The following is a 19,155-nucleotide window of genomic DNA, read 5'->3' as shown; positions in this document are numbered from 1 at the left end:
AGAAACCATCTATGACATGTTTAACTTACAGTAATATTATATATGGAATGGTCCTGTTAATGAAAGTTACAATGCATAGTTCCTCAACATTGCAATGTCCTCCATAGAGTTTCCCCTCTCTACATGATCAAATGTAGGTTTCAAATCTTTGAGTCTACAGTAGATATCTTTTCTTCTAGGTTTTCATCTTTCACCTAGATTGATTGCTAATTTGTGGTTGCATGAAAATATGAGTATTTGTGGCCAGTATGGCGTGCTAAATATCAAAAAGAGCCCTTGAAATGGACACCATTCCTGAGATGCGATTGAGGACCGTTAGAATGAGGCAGATATACTCAGGGTGGTGATTCCCAAAGGTAAAGGCGTAGTGCTCTCAGAAGAGGGATTCTTCAACTTCTCTCTGGAGTACAGGAGGATTGGCGCAGGTCTCATACTGACCTGGATACTGTTCAAACATGGAGAAGGTCTGTCTATACTTAAGACAAGTATTACGAAGACTTTGCAAAGGACTTGAGATCGATTGCAGAAAGCTTTAGAAGTCTAACAGGGGCTTTGCGAAGTATTATGAAGACCTTCATAAGTTTTACAAAGGTCTTGAGAAGCATTACAAATACCTTGAGAAGTTTGTTTAAGAACTATATTAATTTATAGAAGTCTCTTTCTCCAAAATCAGAAATAATGGATTGAAGAGTCATGATTACCATAACTCTGACATAGATCTCTACAGTGACCTATCAGAATTTTTGTTTAATTGTTTCCCTGTCACCTCACAGCCTGCCTGGTAGTCTGAATACCTGTCAGTCTGCAATATCGCCTCTCTCCTTTTCTTTTTCCCATTTCCTTATCTTCCTGGCTTCCTGTCAAGCTGCCTGTCTGTCTGGCTATTGTTTGCTTTCCTGACTGCCCATTTACTTGCCTGTGTGACTCACTGCCTGCATCTCTCCTTGCCTGCCTACCTACCTGCTTGCATGTCTATCTAACTATTTATGCCTGTCTGGCTGTTTGATAGTCCACCAATCTGTTTGTCTCCCTGCCTACTTGCTCACCTGCCTGCCTTCCTCTGGTTTCCTACATGCCTAGTTGGTCTGTATTGGCTTCCTGTATTTGCTTGTTTCTCTGTCATCTGAATCGATCCTGCATAAACAGTATACCAATAGTACATTTCTCTGAATCGTTGTAGGTAAAACCTTCATTGGACTGAAGATTGTGGAGGCCTTGTTACGAAACAAAAGGTACTGGAATACAAGCAAAAGCTGTATTCTTGTGGTGTGCTACACAAACCATGCCCTGGACCAGTTTCTGGAAGGTATGCTGTCCTTTTGTATGATTTCTTGTTCTATCTGAATACTTGATGTGTATTGCTCGCCAAGCAGATAAGAATTCTCAAGGAACCTTGCAGATTTTAGATGTAATGTTTAGCACGCAAGAATGTAAAGATGATTCGTAGTTGGTGTAGAATAGAAGTTCTTTAATGCAGACTCCTGGTACAAATACAGTGGATCGAGCACAGACCCCTCAAGGTCAACCGGCTCCTTCTACCGACCTCGGCCGACCCTTCATCCAATATGCTACATTCTCCCAGTCCCACCAACACTCCACATTCCTTCTATACACACATTCTACCTTCTTAGACACTTTACCAACTTCACCACAAATATTCCCCTTTTTCATTGCAAAAAACAAAATGGAAGACGAACATTAATACTTGACATTAATAATGATAATACCCGATAGGACTAAAGTTTAGTGATCCACAAAATCACTCAACCAGGTTGGTTTCTTTATAATCCTGCCAAACATACCCCTCCTAAGGTCCTTTCCTACTGCACTTTCCTCTGATGGTTTCAGTCCTCCTGTGATGGTTTTCCTCGCACCCACACTGCTACTTGAACCTTCATCAGCTCCATTACTTATTTCCCTATGCAAGCATTCGTCATCCATCAACCAATCACCAACACGTCTCCCTCTTTCCTTGCCACTTTTGTTACATAAGAACAATGGACTGAAATGGCGTACTTTCCCGTTACTTAACACCGCTGCATTGCAAAATATTTTGGTCACTTCATGTGGTCTTGAAAATCTGCTCTGATCCTTCTTTAAGACACCTGTTCTTTTGACTCTTAATACATTCCCTATTTGCAACTTTACTGGCTTACAACTGTGTTTAGAATCAAATACTGTTTGTACGCCTACTTTGCTTTTTCGATACGTGTCTTCACTCTCTCAGATTCCCAATACACTCTTCTGGCATATGGCATTCATCCAATATTGTCCTTGGTGAACACAGTTCTATCCCTCATCAATTCGAAAGGATTATGTCCAGTGGAAACACAAGGCGCTAACCTGAATGCCAAAATTATCTTAAGTAATTCTGTTGTCCATTCCAAACCTTCATTTTTAGCCAGCTGTACTGCCCCTTTAATTACTCTATTGAAAACTTCCACAGCTCCATTTCCTGCTGGGTGATAAAGGGAGGTGGTACAATGTTTTATTCCATTGCGTTTTAAAAACTTCTGAAACATTGCAGCCATAAATTGGTACACAATTGTCAGTTGTAATAGACTTGGGCAACCCGTCTCTTTAATTTCTTTCGTCTAAAAACTTGATCACTGTCTCTGCATCAACATGATCAACAATTTCTACCTCTGGCCTCTTCGAAATAGACCACTGTTACAATCATATATCTTTTAACAGGCCCTTCCTAAATTGTACCTGCAATGTCTAATCCTAACATTTGCAAACACAAAGAGATGATGGACGGAGCGCTGATATTTTTCAAACATTCACCCCTAGTCACAGATCTGGGTTGAATCCATCATCATTGTTTAGCTCACTTCGCCACCTCAGTTCAGACCCAGCAATTTGCAAATCAGTTTTGACCCTGTGCCTCATGGGAACAGTCCAGCCCGAACTGCAAAGCCAGGTCATCCCTAGACCGGAAACAAGCATCCTTGGACTTGTTTCTGGGTAACACCCCTCATCAGCCAGGCTAGCTTGATTCCAGTGGCAAAGTGAGCAAGGGACCCCCGTCTGGGCTTACCCTGCCAACTTAGGGTGAACAAAGCAAACACATAGAGATGATGGATGAGGCGCTGAAACTTTTCAAACACTCACCTCCCTAACTTTTCCCATGGCATGACCGGGGATTTAACAGGACACAATGGAGGGCGTAACATGACTTGGCTCTTGTCTGCCATCTCACAAAGATTACACTCTCTGAACTTCTCCTCGATGGCTAATCCCATACCTGGCCACCAATACAGTTTCTTTATTTATTTTTTTTGCAATACCCAGATGCCCCTCATGGCACAAATCCACTATTTGATTTCTCAGTTCCACAGGTGGAACAATTCTACCATTCCTTAATAATTTGTTGTCCTCAACAGGTAATTTATATCTTGACTCCCAAAATGCCCCCAGTTCTTTGGAAATTTGATCTTTAGCAGGCCATCCTTCCCGGACACAGATTAAAGCATTAGACAACATGTGATCATTCTCATGAGCTTTGGACCGTTCCTCAGGCAAAATGACTCCCATAGTCTCTCCTAAACACGCTACACTGAATTGTTCAATGTCTTCATCCACATTACCCGTAATAGGTAGGGGTAATCTACTCAAGAAATCTGCTACTTTATTCCGTACTCCTGGCATGTACTTTATGCTATATCTGAAATCTATTCATTTCATGGACAATCTTTCTAATCTAGGAGACACAGTATACAACCCTTTAGTTGTATACTTTTACTAAAGGCTTATGATTGCTTCTTAACACTACATGAGTACCCCAAATAAAAGGTCTGTAATGCTCCAAACCCCACACGCAAGCTAAAGCTTCCCACTCTATCACAGATTATTTTTCCTCTGTAGTTGTCAAAGCTCGCAATCCAAAAGCTACTATACATTCAACCACATTTTCCTTCAATTGGGTTAGTACATCTCCAATGCCTTTCCCACTGGCATCGGTTGTAACAAAAGACTTTAAAGCAGGGTCGAAACCTTGTAATGGCAAAGCACTACACATTTCATTCTTAATAGAGTCAAATTCATCCTGGCACCTATATGCCCATTCAAATTTACACCTGCTTTTAATGAGCTGCCTTGCAATGTATGTTTTGCTCGCAAAGTTTTCAATGAATTTGGAGTAGAACTCCACTAAACCTAGGAAAGCTCTCACTTCATCCTTGTTGGTTGGTATGGGAGACTTCTCCTTGGACTCTAATAGCCCCTTCTTACGTTTGCTGCCCACGACCAACACGTGACCCAAATATGCCACACTCTGAAGAGCATACCTACAGTTTGAGAACTCAGCTGTAAGCCCCATCGATTTTCAAACATTCATTACTTTTCTCACAGTAGAATCATGGCCAGCCTTGGTTTTACCCATTATTAAAATGTCATCCTGGAAGAACATGAAATCTTTTACATTTTTAAACAACTCATACACAATTTTTTGAAACTTTGCTGCTGCTGAGGCCAATCCAAAAGGTACCCTCACAAACCTAAATCAACCAAATGGAGTTATAAACATGGTAAGGTTCCTGCCATTCCTGTGGAGTGGAACTTGGTGATCAGCTGCTGTGAGGTCTATAGTTGTGAACCATTTCACACCCTTGGTGACTGACAACATTTCCCTGATCTTCAGTAGAGGAAACGGATCTACTACCATATTCCTGTTTAGATCTCTCACATCTACACGCAATCTCAGTTTCCCATTAGTTTTTCGAGCAGTCACCAAAGGTGACACCCACTCAGCAGCATCTACCTTCTCAATCACCCCTTCTGTGCATAACTTCTCTTACTCATTTTTTACTTCCTCCCTCAATGCTAAAGGGATACCCCTTACTTTGTGAATCTGAGGCTCTGCACCTTGTTTGAGGACAATTTTATGTTGGAAACTCCCCAATAGTGCCTGTAAATACATCAGGAATCTTTTGTTCAAACACATCCTCCTGTTGGATAACTAACACAGAATCTTGGCTGTTGGAATTGAGGATTATCCCTAACTCCCCTTGATCACCCCAACCCAGCACAGAAGGTCCAGCCTCAGCAAGGTATAGCTTGCACATTGCCTCCTATTTTTGACAATGAATTCTATTTCTTTCACTCCGCACATTACAATGTCTTCTTCTGTGAATGTTTTAGGACAAATGCTTGTAGGCTCAAAAATATTTCCTAACACAGGACAAATTTGTTAAGCCATACTTTCTCATTTTTAAATTTTTTTTTTTAAAAGACCTTTATTGTACACTCAATCAATAACACAGCATAGAGCCTACAACCCAAGGGGCCGGCTGCGTATTACATGATATCCATTCAACGTTGTCCAGTCAACACAGCCCTTCAGCCGACAACCCTGGGGTCCGGCGGCGCATGGAATCAAGGTGTACTCCTACCCAACAGATTATGTATTGGATAACTCATAGGTCTCTGGTTTGTATTTATGTTTTTTGTTGTTGTGTGTTTCCTTAACTTATAACAAACACACACGCTAACATTGAACACGACAATAGGTCCAGTAAATTGGTGAGGATAGCTTTGCTTAGAATCTGTTGTGACAGCAATAGCATCTAATATGCAGTCCCTCCTACGCACTCTAAGCTGGTTCCCAGAATAATATCATCCGTCCCATTCCCCCTCCACCTCTTCATCCGAACTGGCGTCTTCGTCCTCGGGCAATAGATCGCATAGTCCCCCTCTATATGTATTCCAAAAGGACCAGACCTTGTTCCATTTACGCGGGCAGGCCCTATTTACATATACCGCCCGTTCCGTGAACATCAACGAGTCCATATTTCTACTCCACTGGGTTAACGTGGTAGCTCTTGGGCAGCCCATTTTCGCGCAATGTCTCGTTTTGCCACCATAATGGCCAGTGTACTCCATATCAGCTCGTATCTTGACAGGTCATTGGGGTCCCAAATATTTAGTTGGCATTTACGCGGTTCTGGAGTCAGTGATATGTTTAGTGTTTGTGATATTGTGCGCATTATCTGACGCCAGTAGGCAGTCACCAGGGGACAATCCCAGAGAGTATGAAATAATGTTCCTTCCTCCCCACAACCTCGAAGGCAGTAGGGATGTGGGGCTCTTTGGAGCTTGTGTAAAGTGGTTCTTGTATAATATACACGATGCAGGATTTTCAGTTGCACCAGCCTTAACCTGGCAGAAATGCCCACCTCCCTCGGGGATGCCAACGCCTCATTCCACTCCGTTTCATCCATGTCCCCTAGTTCATCCACCCATTTGTCGCGCAGTTTCAGTGTAGGGTCTGGTTGATTGTTCAGCAGTTTTTTGTAAGTAAGGGAAGTGGCACTATGTTGCATATAATCTGTGAGCAGTCTATCCTCTAATGGGGAAGATTCCGGGACTTCAGTGTCTGATGGTATTACTTGCAGCAAGGCGTGTCTGATTTGTATGTACCTATAGGTTTCGTTGGGGCCCAGGGCATACTGTTGCTGAAGGAGTGAGAACGGGACTACCGTCCCCCTGTCCCACAAGTCTCCCACTGTAGATATTCCAATGTTGTCCCACTGTGTGAACCCCTTGCTATGTCTTAGCTGTCCCAGTGCTTTTGTGTCCCAGAGCGGTGTAAGCTTGGTAATGATACCTCTCCATCCCAACTTCGCTTGTGCAGCATGCCATAGCACGGCTGTATGTTTTGTGGGGCCTAACAGCCGCACCGCTTGCCCTCTGTTGTAAAGCGCTGAAAGCATGTTGTCTGTGCCTAGTTGTGTCCTATCTGCCCTATATGCTGGGTCATCTCGAGGTGCATGAATCCATTGGTTGATAACTTTAAGTTGGGCGGCCCAGTAGTACAATTGCAGGTTTGGCAATGCAATCCCTCCCTCGTACCAACTTCTGTTCAGCTTGGCATGGGCAATACGCGCCGGCTTGTCACTCCATAGAAGGTTGGACACCAGGGATGTCACCTGTCGAAAGTATCGTGGCGGGACAGGGTAAGGTGAGTTTTCCAGGGCATAGAGGAACCTCGGGAGAGCCATCATTTTATAGAGCGCTGCCCTTCCAAGGACCGTCAATGGCAACGAAGCCCAGTGTTTGACATCAATACGGAGTCGGGCCAGTGGAGGAGTTAGGTTTTTGTCAAAGAATTCTGCTTGTTTATCGGTAATGTGGATACCAAGATATTTGAAGGAGGACACGGTCGGTTGTACTGGGCAGTGCACGGTGAGCCGGGGCGCCGGTCCCTTCAGGACGTAAAGGACAGATTTTGACCAGTTAATAGTGTATCACCATGATTCCCCAAATTCGTCACACAGTGCCAGTAGGGCCGGGATACTCCTTTCTGGATCCATCAAATATACCAACATGTCATCCGCATATAGGGACACACGATCTTCCCATCCCTCCCTCCAACCGATGCCTTTCAGTAACGGTGTAGTCCTCAGTAATGTCGCTAATGGTTCTAAGACTAGTGCAAACAGCAAGGGGGAGAGGGGACAGCCCTGTCGAGTCCCCCTCGCTAGCTGTATCGTACGTGAAACACGACCGTTAGCTGTATTGTGTGCGACCGGGTTAGTGTAGAGAAGACGTACCCAAGCCAAGTACTTGGGACCAAAACCCATGCGGGACATGACTGCGAAGAGGTGTCCCCACTCCACCATGTCAAACGCCATTCTGGCGTCCAACGAAAGGATCACTGCTGGTTCCGTCAATGACGGAGCTCGCGCTATCACACCGTGTACTTTCCTGAGATTGAGGGCCGTGCTCCTATGCGGCATGAAGCCAGATTGATCGGGGTGTATCAACAGTGGAAGATGAGCCATTAATCTTGTGGCTAACAATTTTGCAAGAATTTTAGCTTCAGCGTTAAGGAGGGAGATTGGACGATAGGAGGTACAAGCCGTCTGTGGCTTACCAGGCTTCGGAATCGCCACGATGGTGGCCGTTCACTGGTCCAGCGAAAGTTCCGCCCTCTCCCTACTCGCCATGTACATGGCCAGCAAGGGCGGGCTAAGTGTTTCCGACATAAGTTTGTACCACTCTATGGGGATCCCGTTCGGGCCCACTGCTTTACCTGACTGTATCGCATGGATTGGCAGTGTAATTTCCTCAATAGAGAGGTCCGCTTCTAACTCTTGGATCGCCTCCTGAGGAAGGGTTTGGATCTCTATATGATTAAGAGCATCTAGGGCAGCGCGTTCTGTGATCTCCTGTTCGGGGGTATATACCTTCTCGAAGTGATCTGCCAGTGTATCTACAATCTCCTCGGGGCGTGTCTGCAGGTGATTCTCACTAGTGTATAACTGCTGAATGCCTCTGCTGCCCCCTCCTTTCTTATCCAACCAGGCTAACATTTTCCCAGCTTTGTCTCCCACTTCATACACCCTGTGGGCCGTGGCCTCGAGATCCCCAAGTACCTGTAGTCTGAGATGGTCCCTATACTGTTGCTGGCATAGCTGTAAGGCATGCGCCGTGTCTACTGTGGGGCCTGCCGCATGAGTTATATTGGCGGTGTGCACGGACCGGTCTAGGTCCGAAAGTTCCTGTCTTTGCGCTTTTTTGTGCCCCGTGATGGAGGACATCGCCTGTCCACGGAGGACCGTCTTGTACGCTTCCCACAGGGTCGAGGGGGAGGGCACCGAGTCTTTGTTTTCGGCAAAGTAAAACTTAGTCGCTTTCTTTAGCTCTTTCCTTATGCCTGGGATATTCAAAAAGCTAGGGTATATGGGGTAGAGCCTCTTACGAGTCTTTTCTCGACTGTGTAGTGTCAACATTATCGGAGAATGGTCCGATATACCCCTGGGCTGAATGTCAACGGTGTCGATGGCCTGCATACCGCCTCCCAACCCCAAAAATTAATCGATACGTGATAAACTATTATGTACTGCCGAGTGATAGGTGTATTGCTTCTCGGTTGGGTGCTTGTGGCGCCAGATATCCATCAAACCCATGGCCTCTAGGAAGCCGTGAAAGCTGGTAGGACCGGACGGGTGTGCTCTGACTGGGAATTTATCTATCGCGGGGTCAACTACTGCGTTGAAGTCGCCCCCGATGTATGTGTCTCCTGCCGGGAGGTTCAGCAGAAATTCTCCCAATGCTGGTAGGGCTACTGATTGGAGTGCCGGTGGTATATAAACTGAGACTACGTTCATATATTTACCCTCCCACTGTCCGTGTATCGCTGCAAAGCAGCTCTGGACGTCTGTTTTATGTTGTAGGAGAATGAAGGGGGAGGTCTTTTTCAAAAGCATACCCGACCCTCTGGAGCCAGAGGTAAACTCGGCGTGTGCTACCATCTTATAGCCTCTGCGATCCAGTGCCCGACATGCTCTACCCGTGAGGTGTGTCTCCTGAAGCAGAACTAGATGGGGGCTCTGGCGCTTGAGTGTTTGCATCACTAGTCCTCTCTTATTTTGTCCCCCAGCCCTCTTACGTTCCAGGTCAATATCCTTAGAGGTGGGACTGATGTCCATTGCATCAAGCCGCTACAGGCGGCATCTTGTGAGTGTTGTGGGTATACAGTCAAAATATCGACTACAAAATATCGAATGGACATAATATTGAGTTTTAAATATAGATTGGACAGAATATAGACATCAAAAATATCGTTTTTAAGGTAAGTAATGTAATATCGAATGTTAAAAATATAGACAGTTAAAATATCGAAGTATATAACATAGGTTATTAAAATTATCGAATTTTTAATAATATCTAATTTTTTATAGTGCTTTTTATGTTATCATATGTGTGAAAAGTGTGTATTTATGTTATAATTTATTTTAATTAATGAAATTTGTTTTTTTTATTTTTGCGTAATTTCATTAGGTAGCGGGTTGTGGGTTTATAGGGGAATAGGGTGGGAAGTAATTGAATTATAATTAATTAAATATGTAAATTTATTTATTGGTATTCATTTTAATTATTTGTTAATTAATTTATATTTGGTAATTATTTACATTTTAATTGGCAATTAATTTTAATTAATTGATTAATTGCTAAATATGTTAATTTTACTAATTTATTTTCTGTAGCGGGTTGTGGGTTTATAGGGGAATAGGGTGGGAAGTTATTTATTTATAATTAATTAAATAAATCAATTTATTTAATTGTATTTAATTTGAATTAATTGTTAATTAATTTTTAAATGTTAAATTATTAATTGTTAATTTGTAATTAATTTGTATTAATAGGTAAATAATAGTAATAATTATTTTTAATTTGTAATTTTAATTGATTAATTATTATATTATATTAAATTGGTAATTACTTTTATATAATTTTTTATAGATATTAATTTATATTTATTGAAATAATATATGAAGTATTTAATTTCCCTACTATTGCACTCTCTAGAGTGGGAATAGTAATTTTTACCACTATGCTATCCAACGCTTTCCCTACTGTTGCACTCATTGGAGTGGGAATAGTAATTTTTACCCCTACGCTATCCAACGCTTTCCCTACTGTTGCACTCACTGGAGTGGAAATAGTAATTTTAACCCCTACGCTATCCAAGACTTTCCCTACTGTTGCACTCTTTGGAGTTGGAATAGTAATTTTTACCCCTACGCTATCCAACGCTTTCCCTACTGTTGCACCCACTGGAGTGGGAATAGTAATTTTTACCCCTACGCTAGCCAACGCTTTCCCTACTGTTGCACTCACTGGAGTGGGAATAGTAATTTTAACCCCTACGCTATCCAACGCTTTCCCTACTGTTGCACTCTTTGGAGTTGGAATAGTAATTTTTACCCCTACGCTATCCAACGCTTTTCCTACTGTTGCACCCACTGGAGTGGGAATAGTAATTTTTACCCCTACGCTATCCAACGCTTTCCCTACTGTTGAACTCTTTGGAGTTGGAATAGTAATTTTTACCCCTACGCTATCCAACGATTTTCCTACTGTTGCACCCACTGGAGTGGGAATAGTAATTTTTACCCCTATGCTATCCAACACTTTCCCTACTGTTGCACCCACTGGAGTGGGAATAGTAAATTTTACCCCTACGCTATCCGACGCTTTCCCTACTGTTCCACTCCCTGGAGTGGGAATAGTAATCTATCCAACGCTTTCCCTACTGTTGCACTATTTGGAGTGGGAATAGTAATTTTTACCCCTACGCTATCCAACGCTTTCCCTACTGTTGCACTCTTTGGAGTTGGAATAGTAATTTTTACCCCTACACTATCCAACGCTTTCCCCACTGTTGCACCCACTGGAGTGGGAATAGTAATTTTTACCTCTACGCTATCCAACGCTTTCCCTACTGTTGCACTCACGGGAGTGGGAATAGTAATTTTTAACCCTACGCTATCCAACGCTTTCCCTACTGTTGCACTCTCTGCAGTGGGAATAGTATTTTTTACACTTCTGCTATCGTACGGTAATAATATTGGATATTATTTAATTATATTATGTTACTATATATATATGTTTTAACAAATATGATTGTAAAATTATTTTTTTATAACTCTCATTAATTATTTAATTATTATAAGTAAATTTAAGTATTTTTAAGTATATTTTAGTAATTAATTTTAACTATTAGTTTAATTTAACACTGTTTTTAATAAAGTCGATATTTTAATAAACTATATTTTTGTAAACGATATTTTGGACTCCATATTTTTGTACTTACCTGTTTGTAGATACAAACTCGATATTCTGTCTGTCGATATTTTGGCATCGATATTTTTGCTAGTCGATATTCTGTCCGTCAATATTATGTCAGTGATCCAGTGTTGTGACATAATGTGGTGATCTACGCGCGAGTCTCTGTGTCTCTCCCATTAGTGCTATGGATCTAGTGCCCCAGTGGGCGGTGCGTGTAAAACCGTCGTCGTATCGTGTCGGAGCGCGCAAAACATGTAACATAACAAAAGAGTCCCCATTCCCTGCCCCCCTCCCTGCCGCCCTGCTATACGGACATAGAACCGCCCGCCTCCCCAACTTAGCAGAGTGCATACTCCCATTCCAACCCATTGTACTTGCTTGTGGGGGTAAGAGGTTCCGTGGTGACAGCGACCCCATCAGCCCTCATTCGCTTCTTCCTGATCAGAGTCCAAGGGCAGCACATCCACCATATTTGACTACTGTTCGTTCGAGCTATGGCAGCCAGGACTTCATGATTCAGACTGCTGTTCGTCTTCGCCCAGTCCCGTTTCTTATACGTCGTCCTGATTGTCCCCGGCCGATGTCGGTGAAGTCGCACGGTTCTCGGTCCGTTGGTTTCGCTGGCCTCTGCCCATGCGTCGAGGCGCTTCTACTTGTCGCCACCCGTCCAGCCAGTCCCGCGCCGCCTCAGGTGTGTCAAAGAACCACGATTTGTGATTATCTACTACTCGCAGTTTCGCCGGGAATAGCATCGAGTAAGGCAATTCCTTCGCTCGCAGGGCCTTCTTCACGTCTGTGAAAGTCTTCCGGCGCCGGGCCACCTCGGCCGTGTAGTCTGGAAAGAAGGCAATCGTGGAATTGTGTATTTTAATAGGCGAGGAAGTCCGTGCTGTCTGAAGTTTGGCGTCTCTGTCCCGGAAGTTAAATAGTCTGGCTAGTACTGGTCGTGGTGGCGCCCCCGGTTTCGGCTCGCCACCGGGGACCCTATGAGCTCTCTCTACAGAGAAGAAGTGCGAAAGACCCTTTGGCTGCAGCTTGGTCTTGATAAGGGCTTCTATATATAGGTCCATTGCACGCTTGCCTTCCGATTCTGGTATTCCCAGGATTCGCACGTTGTTCCGTCTGGTACGTCCTTCCTGATCATCCAGATTTTCCTGTAGCTTTTTGGTGACTGCTTCCATACGTTTCATAGCCAACTGTAGTTCGGAGGTATCTTCAACCAGGTATTTCATAACCACTTCCACCTGCGCCACCCGCTCTGTCATTTTGTGCAGGTCTGCTCTCAGTAGCCCAACATCTATGGAGATGGTTCCCACCGTCGTCTGGACATTGGACAGCGTTTTCATTAAGTCCTCCAATGTTACCTTCTTGGCTCCGTTTCCCTCTGGGCCTTTTCCTGTTGAGGTGCGCCCCTCCGATTGCTGCGAGGTGGCCTTTTCGTATGCAAATTTGTCCAGTCGTACTTTCTCATTTTTGATAGTATAAGGTGACCCTGAATCAGCCGTGACTGTGATGCAAACCCCTCTAATATTAACATCGCACTTAGGTTTCTTCCTTTGGTGACCTCCTTCATTAAGTACAGCCTCCTTAACATTTAGTACGCATGTTTTAACATTGTCATCGCCGGACTCCTCTGAGTCAGTTGTGGAGCCCTGAGTGAGTAGGAGGACCTCCTTCACTCCACCTTTCTGCCTCCGGCACACCTTCTGGAAATGACCAATAATACTACATCCTGCACACTTTTGATTTTTTGTGGGGCATTTTCTTCATTGGCAAATGCCCCAACTTCCCATCTCTGAAACATCTACTTTTGAAGGCAGGATGGTCGTAATATTCTCTGCTTTTACTGTCATTCACCACAGTGTTGGGTTCCCACTTTACTACCTTCTTTGACTTATTATTTGTTTGAACTTTAGCTACTACGCTCCCTTCCCCTATTCTGTCTGCTCTTTGTGGGATACCAGCCTTGGCACACCTTCCCATTAATTCTGCCTTCTTTACAACTTCAATTACCTCTTGAAGAGATGACTCTCCCATGGTCCATAATGTATCCTCTATATTAGAATTTGCGCAGCACATTGCGATTTGATCATATAAAGCTCATAGTGTAGAATAGTGAACATACAAGTCAAAGCTAAATTCTTTAGAGCAGCTACATACTGACTCTTCTTTCTCATGTTTACTGTGGAAGAACTTGTAGTGACACACATACTGTGGGATTAAAATAGCCATTCAAAGCCTCAATCGCATGCTTGTATGCATCACCTTGATCCTGTGGTCTACTTTTTTTCTGGATATGATTGTATATCTTTAAACCCCCAGCACCTAAGCAATGTGGTAACATTCTCTTCATCCTTTCAGGTGTTCAGTTCCTCATTGTCTTCGAAAGTTGAGATGTAATTTTGGAAATGTTCCTTTCACTCATTCTACTTTAAGATTGGTTCTCCTTTGACTGCTATGAGGTGGTGAAAGATTCCAAATATTTCCAGAAGCCATGGTGGTACACAAAATAAAGTTATGCAATTAGTCAATAAAAGACTGTACATCATTATAAACAATACCTACTATAAATTATCTATTTTCCCAGAAATAAAGAATAAAACAAAATAATAAGTTTCAAGTTTATCAAGTTTCAAGTTTATTTATTTTTATGATTTTGGAACTCAAAAGAGATCCACATAAAAAGGGGGAAAAAAGATGAAGCATACATTCTCAAACAGTAAAATATGATTTACAAATGCTCTAAATATTAAAAAACATCAGATAAAATCAATTTTGATAATCATGACATCCATATAAAATGTTAATACATTTCTAAAAAACACTTAAAAAAGTTAAAAATCCTATGACAAAACATTTTATTTGGTGGATTATAGATGGTGTCTATTAATGCAGAGGCAGAAAAAATGGATAATTGTAGACAGATTGGCCTCATCCATTTACGTCGATATAATAGTAGAGCGGGACAGATAAAGAGCACATGGGTAACATCCTGGATGGAATTATTACGCAAATTACAAACTGGGGAGGAACCATACCATTTAGATAATAAATTATTTAGTGGAAGTGAACCCTGCCTCAATAATAGCCAAAAACGGCGCACTCCATGGGGGAGGTTCCAAGTAATATAAGATTGTACTTTATTTATCACACAAGAGTCAATAGCTGGATGAATGCCTCTCTTTAGAATACGGGCTTCCCTGTCCATAGTGAAACTTAATTTTCAGGTGGCCTGTTTCAAAATGGCCTTTAATTGATATGGTGATAGAAAAAAAAGTACAGATTCGTCCAATTGAAGCAAGTCAACCGCAACAAAATAATAATGATAATGGGATAAAACAGAATGAAAACTTTGGTAATGTTGTTGCAGGAATTCTGCACATACACAGAACTATGCGCAGGATTATGGGACATTGATGTATAGGGGCTAAGCCTTTCCACCACCTTAATGCCCATGAGCACAGGACCGACTAGCCATAATGTCTCACTCGCTCTCCTGCACACTCACAGAGAAGCTAATGATTAGACACCCCAGAACACAACACTCCAGACTCTCTCAGGAGTGGTGGTAACAGGGCAAAACCCTTTCGCTCACACTCTTGTTTTTGTCCACAATAAGTCTGACAGAGACACAAAATAGTTTAGAATATTTATTTAAACTATCTTGCTCTATAATGCAGTATAAGTGCCTCAACAAGCAGAAACATGCATAATACAAATATTGTCAGCATAGCAACAAGGCCATAGATCATGCAGGGAGATGTCATAATGAAAAGACAAAGAGAGATGACAGTTCAGCCTAACCTCCCTCCCCTTGCTAGGAATTGCTATTATTATATAACAGAAGATCTCTGGGTTTTGTCAGCAGACCCCATACCTTTGTGCCTTTATGGTATATCTACATCATAGGAACCGCATTGCTCTTCTCCCTGGAAAGGTCCCTCTCCAAGTGTGTGTTTTCCATGTGTGTATCCCCGTAATATCAAAATGCTAGTCTCCCACCAGCTGCATTGGTATGTTGTGTCTAAGTGCTAGGGCCTGACCAGAACAGAACAACAAGGGGCATTGTTTGTCGACCTTGCTCACAATGTTCAAACTAAACTCGAGGAAGAGGCAGAGAACGAACACAGCGAACAGTTCCCATGCGAAAGGCACGGACAGAGTGGTGGCAAAATAAAAGCATCTAGTACCGTGTGCAAAGCTGAATCATGGCTGAAGGGCCCATTCTAACTTAGTGATGTTGATAAAGCCCCCACGGGCCACGTGACAATGTGTTAGCCACTGTTCCAGGTAGTTACCCTGCTGCAGTTGAAGTACCAGAGATTTTATCAGAAGTGCGCCTATCGCTGTATATATTTCACAGATGATAGGCAACAGACGAAAAAAATAAAAAAAATGCCTAAGAAAGTGTGCCATCGCTGAGAAACAGGCAGGTTAGCTCTCCACATGAATATACCCCCTAAAGCGTGCCTATCGCTGTAGTGATTCTTTGATAATTGGCAACCATAAACAAATGCAGGCCTGTCTCTGTGTAAAACTGTGCCAACATGCTTAAACTGTTAGCATGCCCATGGCTATACTGTGATGGACTCCTTGTGTGCCGACGCAGTTGCCTCGGAAATCGCTGTACGTTGTTTCTACAGCTGGTGGCCTCCTTTTTGATGTCCTCATCGTGCACTCTCTCTCATCCGGACATTGCGCTCTGCAGAACGAGGACATCCACGCGCCTATCACACGGACTTCACACTTTGCAGATTGGAGACATCCACGCGCCACTGTACTCGCATGCCTAGCAACCGCCAAATCAACGGTACAGCCTAAATTTGATTTAAGGATGAATACTATAAAACTAGATTGAATTGAGGCTTCTCACCATGCCAGTACCGCAGTCACTTGACATGCTTGGTCCGCCGTGTAGTGAGGTTTGAGCCAGTATAGGCCCATCCGTGTAATATTTGAAACGGTCTTCGTTACCAGTAGTTAGAGTACATTGGTTCCATGTACCTAGAGTTGCCCCAGCTGTCCCCAAATCTTTAAAGATGACTCGTAGTCTGTGTAGAGTAGAAGTTCTTTAACCTGATGCGTGCGGGCGGAATTTCGCTCGTATGCTGAGAATTTGTAAAGTGCATGTTACATGACGAGCTGGGCTCGTCATGAGCGTGCGAGGAGGCTACCTCATGACGAGCCCAGCTCGTCATCAGCGTCGAAGGGGTTAATGCAGACTCCTGGTACAAATACAGCGGATCTAGCACAGACCCCACAAGCCCAACTAGCTCTTTCTACCGACCTCCTCCGACCCCTCATCCAGCAATCTACATTCTCTAAGTCCCACCAACACTCCACATTCTATACATACACACATTCTACCTTCTCTTACACTTTACCAACTTCACTATAGAGAAAGCCTAGTACAGACCAGCTGAGGATAAAGGAAATGGCTGCACCTATTGTGCCTTTTACTAGGGGGATCATGCAGCTTTATCTGGCCTGCCGTCCATTGACTAAGACAAATGACACTGTCCTCCCGGGGCTTAATATCGCCTCTCTTTTACCGTAATCATTGGAGAATACGCCCCCGCTGCTGTACTTGCCAATAACATCAGGAACCATAACTGTACAATACGATGCCTTGCCTTTGTGCGAAGATGTCTTCGCCCAAGCTCGACCATCCTGAATTCCTAGAACTTGTCAATTGATTGATCAGCAGGGATCTGGCTGGTTTCATCACTATGAAGTGATCAGCGGTTCTAAGCTGCTTTTGAATACACAGCTGTGTGCCATTGGTCTGGGAAGCATTTCATATGAATCTTCACAGTATACTACTGCATCTATATTCGATTCCCAGCGATAGAGCAGCAAACAAATTAATGTAAAAAATTTGCATTTCTGGTAGCATATTTTTATTTACTTCACCCTAAATATATGTGAGTAGAAAATGTGTGAGTGGATGTGCATCCAGTCCAAGTTCCATCACAGGACATTCATGCTTGTATTCCACTTTCTGAATGCCTGTGCTCAGCATCTTTCTTGATGTACATCTTTTAAAGGCAAGTAGATGTCTTCGATGTTTTCATATCCGAGGAGCCATCATCTTCAGAGCTTTATTTCCTGCAGCCAAATTCCAATTGCCAGATATGCTTGAAAAGTTGAGCCTTTTGGATCAGAACTGTATATACTATTGGAAATAACTACTAAAGCACTGAAATCATGCCCCACTCTCCCAGGCAGTAGAGAGATCTATTGACTTTAGTGCAGCCTTCTACTCCCCTGTAAAAACAAGCCAAGAACTAGTTAGCATTCTGTGCCTAGGAGTTTCAGTGTTAAAGGATCCTCATGCTAGTCTCTCATCCACCTTGAGATATATTACCAATAGTTATAATCAGGGCCACTGGCATTATGCGGCAGGAAAGGGTCAAATTATGCGGTAGGGTCAAATTATTATGCAGCAAGAAAAGACAAACTATGCACACATCTGGAATTCCTCTCTTAATACAGGCATTTTCCCAGACAAATGGAAGCATGCGACACTGCTCCCGCTGAAAAAGAAACAAAATGGAGACCCAGGTGATCTAAAAAATCTGTGACCAATCTCTCTATTACCCGCTCCTGGAAAAATGTTGGAAAAATGAGTCCAAGATTTATTGAGCAGAATGGGGCCCTGCATGATACCCAATCAGGCTTTCGAGCAGGATTTAGTACGGAGACTGCTCTTCTGGAGGTAGCAGTCAATAAGGTGGTTGCTGGATTCAGGAGCACCGGCATTGCTGGTGCTCCTGGATCTCTCCGCGGCATTCGACACTGTTGACCACGCTATTCTGGTCGAGCATCTAAAATAAGTGGGCTTTGAGGGTAAAGTACTCACTTGGATGATTTCTTATCTAAAGGTACGCACTCAGAAAGTCGCCCTTAGGCCATATGAATCTCTACCGAAACAGCTATGATGTGGGGTGCCCCAGTGCTTAGTCCACTATTCTTTAACCTCTACCTAGCTCCTTTGTTCTCGTTGATTGCCAACTGGGGACTGAAAGCAATCTCGTATGCCGACGACACCCAGTTGGTTTTCTCGTTCAAAGAGCAGACAGTGGATGGCTTTAAGAAATTCAAGGGGTGCCTACGCGATATAGCAATTTGGATGAACTCGAATAAATTGAAGTTAAATGCGGATAAAACAGAGGTTTTGGGAAGGGATCTGTGCCAGAGTCTGCACTATGGTGGCCATCAGAAATGGGTGCGCCACCATCCCCAGCCACCTCTATTCGCAACTTAGGAGTGCTCAAATACAACAGGTCTATGCGACTTGTTTCAGTAAATTGAAAAATCTCCGGAAAGTCTTGCATTTTCTACTAGAAGACTGCCGTAAAAACAGTAGTACATGCTATTGTAACATCTAGGCTAGATTATGCCAATGCCCTGTATCTTGGCCTACCTAAATATGAAATCCAATGCCTCCAGATGATTCAAAATGCGGCTGCGAGACTGATTTGCCGTATACCTTTCTGACACCATGTCCTTCCGCATTTACACAAACTCCACAGGCTCCCTGTGGAGAAAAGAATCATATTTAAGGCTATGACAATG

At 43.2% G+C, this 19,155-nt stretch overlaps 1 protein-coding gene across 2 annotated transcripts in view; it reads left to right on the top strand.

The window, feature by feature from the left end:
• The window catches only part of LOC144828401 (NFX1-type zinc finger-containing protein 1-like), a 1,040,362-nt gene that overhangs the window by 553,171 nt on the left and 468,036 nt on the right, over nucleotides 1–19,155 (top strand). For both annotated transcript variants that reach the window (XM_078686524.1, XM_078686523.1), the window contains exon 14: nucleotides 1,181–1,306. In XM_078686524.1, the coding sequence (XP_078542650.1) occupies nucleotides 1,181–1,306 (126 nt within the window). The remainder of the gene's footprint in view (nucleotides 1–1,180; nucleotides 1,307–19,155) is intronic.

This window comes from Lissotriton helveticus, chromosome 4_1 (assembly GCF_964261635.1).
Source record: "Lissotriton helveticus chromosome 4_1, aLisHel1.1, whole genome shotgun sequence".
NCBI lineage: Eukaryota > Metazoa > Chordata > Amphibia > Caudata > Salamandridae > Lissotriton > Lissotriton helveticus.
This window is presented reverse-complemented; position numbering and strand designations above follow the sequence as displayed.